General features: G+C 41.1%; 1 protein-coding gene across 4 annotated transcripts in view; it reads left to right on the top strand.

Moving 5' to 3' along the window:
• The window catches only part of DGUOK (deoxyguanosine kinase), a 31,234-nt gene that overhangs the window by 8,784 nt on the left and 9,285 nt on the right, over nt 1-13,165 (top strand). The window contains exons 2-3 of one of the 4 annotated variants that reach the window (XM_032178254.2): nt 3,208-3,320; nt 11,037-11,221. In XM_032178254.2, coding sequence (XP_032034145.1) covers nt 3,208-3,320; nt 11,037-11,221 — 298 coding nt within the window. Of the gene's footprint in view, nt 1-3,206; nt 3,338-7,500; nt 7,618-11,036; nt 11,222-13,165 lie in introns of those variants that run through there. The other 3 variants (XM_058428702.1, XM_058428703.1, XM_032178255.2) reach the window with 3 other exon arrangements.

Below are 13,165 nucleotides of genomic sequence, written 5' to 3' on the forward strand. Positions count from 1 at the left end.
CACAGCTCTCAGGACCTTTCACCACCATTTACTGTCATTGTATGCTGAAGCTGCCTTGTGATTACTAAACTGGCTTTCCAGAAGCCTTGGAATGGGGCATGGGTTACAGAGTACCCTGGGTATTAGATGTTATTGTTCCAGTCATTGGAACTGTGTATTTCCTGTTAGATCTAATTTGTTGGCATTCTAGAATTAATATGTTTAAATTGCATGAGTCAATTTCTTGGAGTCCTGACTGCTCTTAGATGAACTAATAGTGTCTGACCTCAGAGCCCTTCCTTTCCATCTGCAACAGTTTTTTAAGGTAATTGTTTTTAACTTTTAAGAAATATAAGTAATTCTAACAATTATTCAATCCCAGCCATCTAACAAACCAGCTACGTTTATCTTTTCATATTAATTAAAATAGCTTTTTAGCTATTAAATAGCAGGGACCATATTTTAGACTTGTTAACCTACAATCTAAATATTGACCATCTGGGCCAAATATTTTAAGCGAGGGCTTACTCAGGGCAGACAGTTATCTGATAATATACACATTCAACCACTTCACACCTGACCAGTGTGGTAGGAATTCAGAGCTAGAGAAGTCCTGAAGAAGTGGCACCTTAGGCTTGCTGGAGGAAAGGATTTAGACACAGGCCTGGAAGAGCAGGGGAGGGCATTTATTCATTGGAGTGTGGGAAGAGCAGGGATCGAACAGATGTGAAGAAGCACACACAAGTTAGGTGGAGGTGGGGACTGAGAGATGAGCGTGACTACAAATCCATAGATTCATGCTGTTCTTATCCTGCCTATTCAGAGAGGAGTTGGGGTGGCATGTAGTAAATGTCATCTATTAAATGTGTGGGTTCTTGTGCTGAGACATCAGCACCCCAATCAGTAACTCTAAGTGGAAGGATGCCCCCCTTCTTTCCCTTGAGAAAGATTACTTCTGATAGAGGAGACTGAGGTCCAGATACAGTCTTAAGATTTATTTTTTATTTTTCACAAATGTAGGTTTCAGAGGAAACTGAAATTAGTAATATATTGTGTATTTTATTCATTCGGCCAGGTCATTAAGTTGTAATTGATTTTCTGCCCTGGAGGAGCCCCATCCTCTAGCTGCAGAAACACAATGACAATTGCAGTGATGGATACCAGAATACCAACCAAGCAGAAAGGCAGACTAGCTAATCCAGCTTAAAGGTGTCAGGATCTGGAAAGACTTCACAGTGTGGAGGTTCATCTAAACAGAACCTGGAGGATTGAGTAAGAGTTGGTCAGGTGTGGAGAGGAGGCGCTTCAGGAAATGGGACAGCATATGCAAAGTCATATTTACAAGAGAACATGGCATGATTGGAGTTTGGTCCTGCAGGAGGGTAGGCTACCTAAAGGAAAGCCGAGGCCAGAGAGGCATACACAGGGATCAGATCTTGTTGTGTCTTGCAGACCATGTTAAAATTTGGAGTCTGTCATGAAGCTTGTTCAGGTCTTAGCTCAGATGTCACTAACTTCCCATTGCCCTTAGAATAGAATTCAGACCTCTTACCATGGCCACAAGGCCCTATGTGACCTGGCCGTGGACTGCCCATGTGGCCACACCCATCTTGAGCCACTCCTCCATTGCTTGCCCTTGCCGTAGCCAATTAGCCAATAGAGAGCTGTCAAAAGATTGTAAGCAGTGTTATTTCATGTTCAGTCTGGCCACAGTGTGGAGCATGAATTGAAGAGAGCAAGGTCAGCATCAGAAAGGCAAGAGATGGTAAGAAGCTGATCTTGAGCATGGAGGTGGGAATGGAGAGAAAAGTACAAATATGTAAAATTTAGAAGCAAATGCAGAAGGATTTGGTGGCCAATGAGGTTTGGCAGAGGAGGGACTTCTGTCAGTGAGTGGATGGTGTGTTCATACCCTGAGGTCTGGGATACAGGAGGAAGCTCAATTTGGTGGGAAAGATGATTAGTTCATTTAGGAAATATGTTGACTTTGAGGTGTTTGTGGGATGTCCCAAGTGGAGATGTCAGGAGAGTTCTTGAATAGTCTCTGGAGCTCCTGGAGGTATGGGCCAAACATTGGTATAAATGGGAAAAGATAACTTGAATGTTGTGGTACTAGGTTGATTTCATCTCCAAAATATTTCTCGAAACAACCGCTACTTTTCACTCCTCTGCCATCACCTCGGGGCAAGCTGCTGTATCTTTTAACTAGTCTGCCTGCTTCTGCTGCAGCCCATTCTTACAGCTAGTGGAGTGATCTTCTAAAAATGAGAAGGAGTCTTATAATTTTCCTACTTAAAACCAATCTTCACTAACTTCCCATTGCCCTTAGAATAGAATTCAGTCTTCTTACCATGACTACAAAGCCCTGTGTGACCTGACCCTGGACTCCCTGTCTGTTTGGCCACACCCATGTTGAGCCACTTCTCCATCACTTGCTCATGCTGTAGCCATACTGTATGGCTTCTTCTAGGGCCTCAAACTTCTGTATTGTTGTGTGTCAAGTTCTTTCTTTCAGGTCTTTGTATATGCTACTCCCTTTGCATGAATTGTCATCTTTTAGGTCTTACCTCAGATGTCATTTTTTCAAGGGAGTCTTCTCTGACCTCCTGGGCTATATTAGTGCCATCCTGCATTTTTTCCTAGCACCTAACACAATTTGTTAGTAGTTAATTGTGTGTTTGTCTACTATCTATCACCCATACAAGCTCTGTGAGGGCAAAATCCATTCTGTGTTTTGTTTACCATTGTACCCACAGTGCCTGACAGTCCTGAGCACATAGTCAGCACTCCATGAATATTTTTTAGATTTGTTGAATGAATGAGATTATAATCATTTTTATTTTTTATCTTGAAAAACTTAGAAATTTTACACCGTCACAGTACAAATAGAATGGTGACTCAAGTGATAGAACTTATGGAGCTGATTTCATCTACTTTTACATTTTCAACTGTTATTAAATGCTCTGCCTCTGGAAGGTTGAGACATGGAAATTGCAAATTAAATCTTAAAGGAATTTTTCCTCGCTATTGGCTGTATTCATTACAGTGGCTCTGGTTAGCATGAATTGATCTGTTATCAGTCTGACAATGGTATGGCTGCTGAGTTTGAAATTCAGAAAACTAATACTTGTTCCCTTGAGTTTGGGCATTTGTGGCAGAGTTTAGTAGCAGCCTTCTCCTTCCACCCTGATTTGGGAAACATCCCAATACATGCTGTTTGCATTGCAGCTGTGGGAAAGTCCACGTTTGTGAAGTTACTCACGAAAACTTACCCAGAATGGCACATAGCTACAGAACCTGTAGCAACATGGCAGGATATCCAGGCTGCTGGCACCCAAAAAGTAAGTTTTTAGTTGTGGTGGGTAGTTGGCAGGCATGGGTGAATAATCTAATTGTCATAATTTAATTTACTCTCAGTGAGTAAAGTAGCCCAGTTTGAGTGTCCTTTTTAAAATAGCTTCATTCCAGAAAGCAGGCCACATAGATCAGAGAGGATATAACTTGTTTGAATATGTGTAGTTTTGATTTTTGTGGTTTTTATATGTCTATCTAAGTGACTGCCTCTGTTGTTTGTGGTTTCCCAAATCGTGTCCAACCATCATGGATGGCTTTGAAGATGAATTTTGTCATTCTTACACTTAAGTATTTATATTATTACTTAAGCTAACCACTAGGATTAATAGCTAATTATAGTGATTTTAACTTTTTAAATAAAGTCTTAGAAATTGGAAGGGATATTAGAGAGGTTCCAGTCACATTTTGAGTCAATGGGAAAGGTAACAGCTAACATTTATGAGCATGTACTATGTGCCAGGCACTGTACTATGCCAAGCACAGTACATTTCACTTATACCTCATGGCTTAGGCCCTGGTGTCAAGACTATGGCTTTGGCAGAGGCCATAGGGTTGGTTTCCAGCCACATCAGTCTGAGTAAGGAAGGACCTGTTTGGACATGACCCTCAGAGGGAGCAGAAGCACCATGCCTCCTCAGGCACCATGAACTGCTCCTGCCGCCACCTGGAATATTCACTGAGTGGCACATTCTGGTTCTTAACTCTAATTACTAAACAATTCTGCCTTTTAGTGAGCCATGTTGCACCCCTGTGACTCTGACTCATTGGTTCAAGTTCTACCTCCTAAGTCTTTTAACTTTTCCCCGTAACAGCCCTATATATAGTTGAAGGTAATGATTTTCCTGTTCTTTCTCCCCCTCAAGTCTCTCTCCTTTTTTCTTTTCTTTTCTTTTTTTTTTTTTTGACAATCTCATTCTGTCACCCAGGCTGGGGTGCAATGGTGTGATCTCGGCCCACTGTAACCTCCACCTCCTGGGTTCAAGCAGTTCTCATGCCTCAGCCTCCTGAGTAGCTGGGACTATGGGTGCATGCCACCATGCTGGGATACTTTTTGTATCTTTAGTAGAGACAGGGTTTCACCATGTTGGCCAGGCTGGTCTCAAACTCCTGGGCTCAATCGATCCACCCACCTTGGCCTCCAAAGTGCTGGGATTATAGGCATGAGCCACCACGCCTGGTCAAGTCTTCTCTCTTTCAAGCCAAATACCTGCAGTTTTCCTCCAGGCTATTCTTTACTCTGAAGTAACTTTACCTAAGTGATGAGTCCTAGTTTGTTCACTTTCCACTTTGGATTTACTAAGAGTGCTACTTGGAGGTGAACAGGACATTCTGGATGTAGCCTAAGTGGGACAGAGTATCATGGAACTTGTTCTAGGTGCCATTTTTTTTTTATTCCAACCCAGAATTGTGTTACCTTTTGTGGCTGGCATATCATGCCTATTGAGGATTTTTGCTTCTTAAGTTGTCTGTTTATATGTCTGTATGTGTGCCTGTGTGTGTATTTGTGAAATTAACTTTCCTATGCAGGAATAAATTATATATCTTTTTCTGAGTATGCCACAGGTCACCTGTGTGTATTTCAAAATACAGTCATGGGCTGCATAATGATGTTTCTGTCAATGATAGACCTTGTATACAGTGGTGGCCCCATAAGATTATAACAACATATTTTTACTGTACCTTTTCTATGTTTAGATACACAAATACTTACCATTGTGTTACAATTGCCTACAGTATTCAATACAGTAGCATGTGATACAGCTTTGTAGCCTAGGAGCAATAGGGTGTATCATATAGCCTAGGTGTGTAGCAGGCTATCCTATCTAGGTGTGTGTGAGTACATTCTCTGATGGTCACACAGTGACAAAATTGTCTAACGACACATTTCTCAGAACATATTCCTGTTGTTAAGTGGTACATGATTGCATGTTCACAATTGTTTGATATTCCTCCCTTCTAGAAGTAGAGCGTAATTCTTGCCTTGAATGCAGCTGGACTTTGTGATTTGTTTCTAGTAAATAGAAAGTAGCAAAAATAAGAAATACCTTTCTAGGGTAGGTCATAAGAGACACTGTAGCTTCCATCTTGTTCTGGGGGAAGCCAGCTGCCATGTCAGGAAGCAGCCTTTTCAAGGGGGCCACACGGAAGGAACTGAGGCCTCTTGTGAACAGGTACATGTCTTTTTGAAATTGGATCTTTGAGCCACAGTCAAGCCTTCATACAACTGTAGCCTCAGCCAACATCTTGACTGAAACTTCATGAGAAACCCTGAAGCCCAGCCACCCAGCTAAGCTCCTTCCCAAATTCCTGCCCTATAGAAACTGAGATAATGAATGTTTTTGTTTAAGCCACTGAATTTTGGCATAATTTGTTAGGCAGCAATAGATAACTAATCATCCTGTAATCCCATTATTCAGAAGTAAAATGGACATTTTTCTACAGAAAAAATGTATAGATTTACATATACTTACATAAATGTATAAAATATATATACATTTGCTTTTTGAAACAAAAATTTTGATTGCCACCTGTATGTCACTTAATAGACAAGATCTCCCTTTCACAGTAATGTCATTTTAATGGTTGTAGTGTACTGCATAATATGAATATTATCATTTAGTTATCCAGTCCTCTATTTTGAATATTTAGTTTTCTAATTTCTTCCTATTATAAGCAGTGTTGCAATGATGAATATCATTGTAGCTATACTGTTTGTTTTTTAATATAAAGCCATGCTTTGTGTATCTTTTTATTCTTTAGTGAATTGCCTGTCCAAACCCCTTGCCTTGTTTTTTTCTATTGAGATCTTCATCTTTGTGTAATGGCTTCATAAAAACTCATTGTATGTTAAGTATATTAACTCTGTCATATATTTGTTTGTCATTTTTCTTTTCTTTTCTTTTCTTTTTTTTTTTTTTTGAGACAGAGTCTCGCCCTGTCGCCCAGGCTGTAGTCCAGTGGTGTGATCTTGGCTCAGCACAACCTCTGCCTCCCGAGTTCAAGCAGTTCTCCCTCCCTCAGCCTCCTCAGTAGCTGGGATTACAGGTGCCTGCCACCACACCCAGCTAATTATTGTATATTTAGTAGAGATGGGGTTTCACCATGTTGGCCAGGCTGGTCTGGAGCTCTTGACCTCAGGTAATCCGCCTGAATTGGCCTCCCAAAGTGCTGAGATAACAGGTGTGAGCCACTGCGCCCGGCCATGTCATTTTTCTTGTATCTTGGTATATAATATATTTTTACAATATAATACATTTCAGTTTTTATGTAGTCTAACCTGTCCTCCTTTTTCCTCATAGTTAGCACCTTTGATGTTAAAATTGTAGCCCAAGAGTATAAAAATAATCTATTTCTTTGTGTTGCTTTTGTGGTTTTATGTTTTAAGTGGCTTTACAAGTTATAGGACTTTAATTTTTTCACAAATGGTTATCTACTTATCCAGTAGTATTCTTGTTTATTTCTGAGCAGAATATATATTTTGTTTTTATTGTGACTGGGATCTTTTTTCCACATCATCTTCTGAAACTAGTTATTGCTGTTTTAATGGAAAACAGTTGATTGTTATATTTATCTTATATGACTTAATTTCTCATTTTTTTTTTATTTGCTTGGAGTTTTGGAAAATAATAGTTGTCTCTAAATAGTAATCATTTGGAAGAGTTTTCTAATATCTGTACCACATTTCTATTTTCTTGTTTTCTTTCATTGGGTAGAACTTCCAAAGCCATATAAACTAATAGCAGTGAGGGTAGTTTCCTTATCTTGTTCTGTCATTAATGAAACTGCCTCTAATATATCAGTTAAGTTTAGTGTTTGTTATTCATTTCAATAGACCATGTGGTAGATGTACCCTTTTGTTACTAGAATAGTAACTGTTTTTATCACGATCAAATGTTGAATTTCCATCAAAAACCACTTTAGCATCTAGTGAGATAAACAAGGGGTTTTTCTTTTTTAATCTCTTAGTATTAGTCATAGATTTAATAATGGTACCATCCTCACATTTCTAGAATGAACTTTTTTTTGGCCATGATGTACTATTCCATTAATTTGGTAATGTGTTGTTTGGAATTTTGCATGTATATTTATTTATACAGTTGGTTGGTATTATTATTTATGTGTATGGTGATTTTTGTTTGTTTTGACTTTTGGGTTCTTTTTAGGCAGGGTCTTCCTCTGTCACCCAGGCTGGAGTGCAGTGGCATGATCATAGCTCACTGCAGCCTTGAAGTCCTGGACTCAGGTATCTTCCCACCTCAGTCTCTTGGTGAGTTGGGACTATAGGTGCATACCACTGTCCCCATCTATTTAAAAAAAAATTTTTTTTTTTTGTAGAGGTAGGGTCTCACTTTGCTGCCCAGGCTGGTCTCGAACTTCTGGGCTCAAGCGACCCTTCCACCTCAGACTCCCAAGGTGTTGGGATCACAGGTGTGAGCTGTGATGCCTGGCCCATGTGTAGTTTGTGACACGTTTTACCGTCAATGTTATGAAAATGAGAAATTTTGCATCTTTTCTAGCATAGAAATGATCTATTCCTTGAAGGTATGATAGAAATCATCTTTAAGATTATATGGATTCAGTGCTGTTTGAGGGGAATCATTATTGGACAACTGTTTTCTGCCTCAGTTATTCAGGTTTTTTTTTTTTTTAAAGATGGAGTTTCGCTTCTGTTGCCCAGGCTGGAGTGCAATGGTATGATCTCAGCTCACTGTAACCTCCGCCTCCCAGGTTCAAGCGATTCTCCTGCCTCAGCCTCCCAGGTAACTGGGATTACAGGCATGCCACCATGCCCGGCTAATTTTGTATTTTTATAGACAGGCTTTCACCATGTTGGCCAGACTGGTCTCGAACTCTTGACCTCAGGCGATTCACCCGCCTTGGCCTCCCAAAGTGCTGGGATTACAGGCATGAGCCACCATGTCCAGCCCCTAGGGAGAATTTCTTAAGCTGATACTCTTTTCTTTTTTTTTAGAGAGTCTCACTCTGTCACCCAGGCTGGAATGCAGTGGCCCTATTATAGCTCACTGCAGCATTGCTTCTCAGCCTTTTTGGCTAAGATCAAGTGTATAGCTCACTGTAGCACTGAACTCCTAGGTTCAAGCAGATCTTCCCATCTCAGCCTCCAGAGTAGCTGGGACTACAGGCATGCACCACTATGCCCAGGTAACTTTTAAATTTTTTTGTAGAGACAGAATGTCGCTGTGTTGCCCAAGTTGGTCTTGAACTCTTGGCCTCAAGCAGTCCTCCTGCCGTGGCCTCCCAAAGTGCTTGGGTTATAGGTGCGAGCCCCCATACCTAGCCCTTAAACTGATACTCTGTAAGGATCTTCTAATTCACTATTAGGTTTACTGCATTATACAACCTGCTAGTTACCGTCTTCATTATCTTCATTGGGTGTTTTACTTTGGCAATTGCATTTTTCACCTCTAAGAAAGTTATTTTCTTATTGCTCCTTTTTATGATAGCCTATTCTTGTTTTATCAGCAAGGCAGTATCTTTTGTTTTCTCCTGTTTCTGACAACAGCCTGTCTGAGCACAGACACTAGTCCTCTCCTTTTGAATTGCTAAGTATGTTTGTGTCCAGTTATTGTTCTTCTGTTTGCTTATATTTTTGGAAGGATGTTTGCATTTGTTCTGTAGCTGAGATGGGTTCTTTCAGAAATTGTGTTGGCTTCTTTTACATTTTTTGCTCCAGAAGAGTCTCTCTTTGATAGCCCAAAGCCCACTGGTGCAATAGAACCCACCAGTCAACCTACTGCATCTGCCAGCATAGCACTCCACTCCACATACAGTGTGTGAATTGTGCTACAGGCCCAGGGCTGCTCCCTACCATCTCTAGTGACACCACAGAGACTATAGGAGACTCAAATTTGTCCTCCTACTTCTACCTCCAGCTCTTAGTCAGGGGCCATGTGTGATGCTGGTATGTGTGGGCTTGGGGGGTCAGAAGGAGGGAAATCCCGAAAACACCTCCGAGTTAAATGTTTTTTTGGTCCACTCTGCTCTATATGTGTTGTTCCTGCTGAAGCCTTTCAAAGGGCTAAGACCCTTCTTTGGAATCTAATAGTGCTATTTAGCCAAATTGGACTTCTTACTGTTGTTTAATCTTTTTTCTCCTTCTGTACTGTTGTCTCTACCTGAAGTACAGTCTTCTTAATCTCCATTTCCATCTGTGAGAATTCTACTCATCAGTTACTTCCCAGCTTAATGCCACTTTCTTTCAGAAACTCCCTGAGATTCCTTCCACCATCAGTAATTGTCCCTTCATCACATGTTCTGCCTTACATTCCAGCTTTGTATATCCTTGTCACCCTCTTCCTTTTTGCATTGTGAGCTCTTTGAGTTCAGGAACTGTCTTGTTCACCTTTAGATGGAGGGTGTTGGAATGATGAGGTTAGAAGAAGCCAGGTTTGAGTCCCTTCAACATTTACTCGCCATGAAACCTTGCACAAATAAGTTACTTAACCTCTGAGTGGATTTTCCCCTCTGGAAAATGGGCATTACAACAGTACCTACCTCATGAAGCCGTTTTGAAGATTAAATGAGGTAACATACCACAGTAAAGGTTGAAATAAATGTTAATTCCTTTTTCTATACCCTTACGGTACCCTGTCCATGTAGCACCTCATCCACACAGGCCTTCAGTTAATGGCGATTGAATGAAAAATACAGATCCAAAGTGCTTCTGTACACAAAACTCACTTTTGCATTGTTGAGTCAATGGCAGATCCAGAAAAGAATCTGGGGCTGGGCATGGTGGCTCACACCTGTAATTCCAGCACTTTGGGAGGGCAGGAGTTCGAGACCAGCCTGGCCAACATGGTGAAACCCCGTCTCTACTAAAAATACAAAAATTAGCTTGTCGTGGTGGCGGGCGCCTGTGATCCCAGCCACTCAGGAGGCTGAGGCAGGAGAATCACTTGAACTCGGCTGGGGTGGGGAAGAGGGCGGAGGTTGCAGTGAGCCGGGAGGTTGCAATGAGCTGAGATCGCGCCACTGCACTCCAGCCTGCGTGGCAGAGTGAGACTCTGTCTCACAAAAAAAAAAAAAAAAAGAATCCGGGGCTGCTGAACATCCCACACTTGTGCCCACTTGCACATGCCGAGTAAGTGAAACGTTTTAATTATGTTTCATAAAGTCTCTAGAATTAAGTAGGGTTTTGTTTTAACAAACAAATTGTACTCATTATATGAAAGATAAAATTCTATTTCATGGTTGATTGGTTGGATTTTCAAATAAGCAGTTGCTTTCTGGTTTGCCTTGACATTTTATAGACAAATAACTACAGATGGAAGCTCAAAAGAGAGGCAACATAGTGTTATAGTGGAAAGATTTGATTCAGAGTTAAATTTTAGATGGTTGTTGACGTTAACTGCTCCCCAGACAGACTTCACAAATCCCTCAATCAGTGATCGTGTTAATTCTATATATGGTTCTTCCTCTGCTTTTGTTATATTGAAGTGGCATGTCATCTCCCTTTAGAGAGTCTTGTTTAACAGGTAGGAAAATCTCATCCCTGATTATGAAATTTTGACTAAGCTGGGGATCTGATTCTACCTTTTTGGTGGAAGGAAACTTTTGTAATTCCTTCTTTCATTATTATTAAACCTGTTTGGGGAGATAGGGGTGTGTGTGAAGGGGTGTACCCCATGGATTAAATATGCTTTCTAGGAAATTTTCTTCTTTTTTTCATCTCCCTCTAGGCCTGCGCCCAAAGTCTTGGAAACTTGCTGGATATGATGTACCGGGAGCCAGCACGATGGTCCTACACATTCCAGACATTTTCCTTTTTGAGCCGCCTGAAAGTACAGCTGGAGCCCTTCCCTGAGAAACTCTTACAGGCCAGGAAGCCAGTACAGATCTTTGAGAGGTCTGTGTACAGTGACAGGTAAAATGCCAAGCCCTCCACCAGTCACAAGCCCCATGCCCAGTGCTGCCTGTTTGATCTTGCACAGATCCTGCACTGCTATGGTCACTGATAATTATACTTCGAAAAATTGTCTTCTTTTTTAAAGACAACACTATACACATTTGTCCAGAGTTGTACTTCTACCAGATTGTCATCTATGTCAAAAAAGCAAATTGGGTTTTTCATCAACTGAATGCTTTGAATTTCTTACATTGCTACTGATTACCTTATGTTTCCTTATTCTCTGGCATGGAGCAAGCTGGTAGCCACCTAATGTAACCATCACATGCTAAAAGGCACAGAATAGACACTTAAGTAGCAGTGTATATTCTAAGAAATCAAATGATTCAGTGGTTGGTTATCCCCTTTAAGAAAAAAGCAGATGAAATTAAAATTTGTGTTCCTAAAAATGATGTAAGAGATATTTTCAGCCTTTTTTTTTTTTATTCTTCAAGAAAGGATACTTAGGCAGAAATAGCACATCTGAGAAACTGGCTTCTGTCTCAGATTTAGCCCTTTTTGACCCCTTCTTCTGTGAGAGGGCTTCTTGCTGGCCAGAGTCTAGTGGACATCAGTGCCTGTGTCAGATCAGGGATGGGCATCATCCTGACCACCTGACCACCTGAGGGAGTGAGATGTGAAGTCACTTTGAATGCAAGCTAGCAGCACCCTGGGAAGTGAGCCCATCTGCTCCAGAAGAGCTAGGCCATGCAGGCTCCGGAATGCCTGGCTCTGCTGCAGAGACCAGGCTGTGACTTAAGGTTAAGCCGCCTAGAGACAAAGTCAGGATGGCTTGATCTGGACCCTGCTGGAGTTTTTCTTATCTGAAGCCTATGAATGACCAGTGTCAGTATGAAATGGTGCTTTCAAGCAAAACGATCTTCCTTAAGGCTCTTTGAATTATCAAAATGGGAAGCGGTACATTTTCATCGTCACTGCTGAAGACACTCAGTTGGTTACTCTTTTAATTCCAAATTAGACAAACTAGTTCTATTTCTTAGTACTTCCAGAAAGCCTCCTAGAAGAAAAAAAAATAAGGATACATTTGTGAATGACAAGTGATTTTTCTGACTTTACCCTAAAATCATGGAAGATATGTAAAACAAACCCTATAGGCTATCCGTTCCTTGTTTATGTACCCCGAGAGAGCCTACTTTTTATAAAAGCTAAATATGTGAATTACAAATGGCTGGGCTATAGGTTTTACTTCTTTTTCAGCTGTTGGGTATGCCACCTGCCTGTTTTCCTCTGTTCTCTCCCAAGCCATGCCTCTCGGACTCAGAAGTTGAATTACATTAACCACATGGGTTGCTTGGGAACATAGACAGTCTTTATTTCTAGCCCCTTTATGAAGTAGGTGTGTGAGACCCTCAGAGGAAAATAGAGAAGTAGAAACACTTTGTTAATTAGAAATGCATTAAGAAGCTGCATGGATCTTAACCTTTGCTTGTAAAGGAAGAGGTAAGAATTGATTATACTATGGGCATACAACATTCCAGGTGCTATCTTCAGTGAGGGCATTTTTGAGACAGAAAGGAAAACTAATCACAAGTTCTAATCCCGAGGGTAATTTAGACTTTGTTCACTCGCACGGATTTATTGGATGCCTCCTATGTTGAAGCACCAAGGCTGGCCCTGGGGCTGTAGCAGTGAATAAGGCAGACCCAGTCCCTGCCTAACAGGGACTGAACACACGCTCACATGTGTGATATTTGTTCCAAAGGAGGAACACAGGTTATCTGGGAGAGTTGATTATAGGGAGGAAGAAATCTTAGTCTTTTCTGTTTGAGTTAAAGGAAACATTAGCATATGGTTTTAGAGCAGAGGCCCTGACTCCTAGATCCTTATGCCCTGTTCTGTCCTGCAGCCCCTGCATTCAGTCTGCAGTACTTTCCTCCCACTCAGCACCACACCCTTCTACCC

The sequence above is a fragment of the Hylobates moloch genome, unplaced genomic scaffold, assembly GCF_009828535.3.
Source record: "Hylobates moloch isolate HMO894 unplaced genomic scaffold, HMol_V3 SCAFFOLD_15, whole genome shotgun sequence".
Lineage (NCBI taxonomy): Eukaryota > Metazoa > Chordata > Mammalia > Primates > Hylobatidae > Hylobates > Hylobates moloch.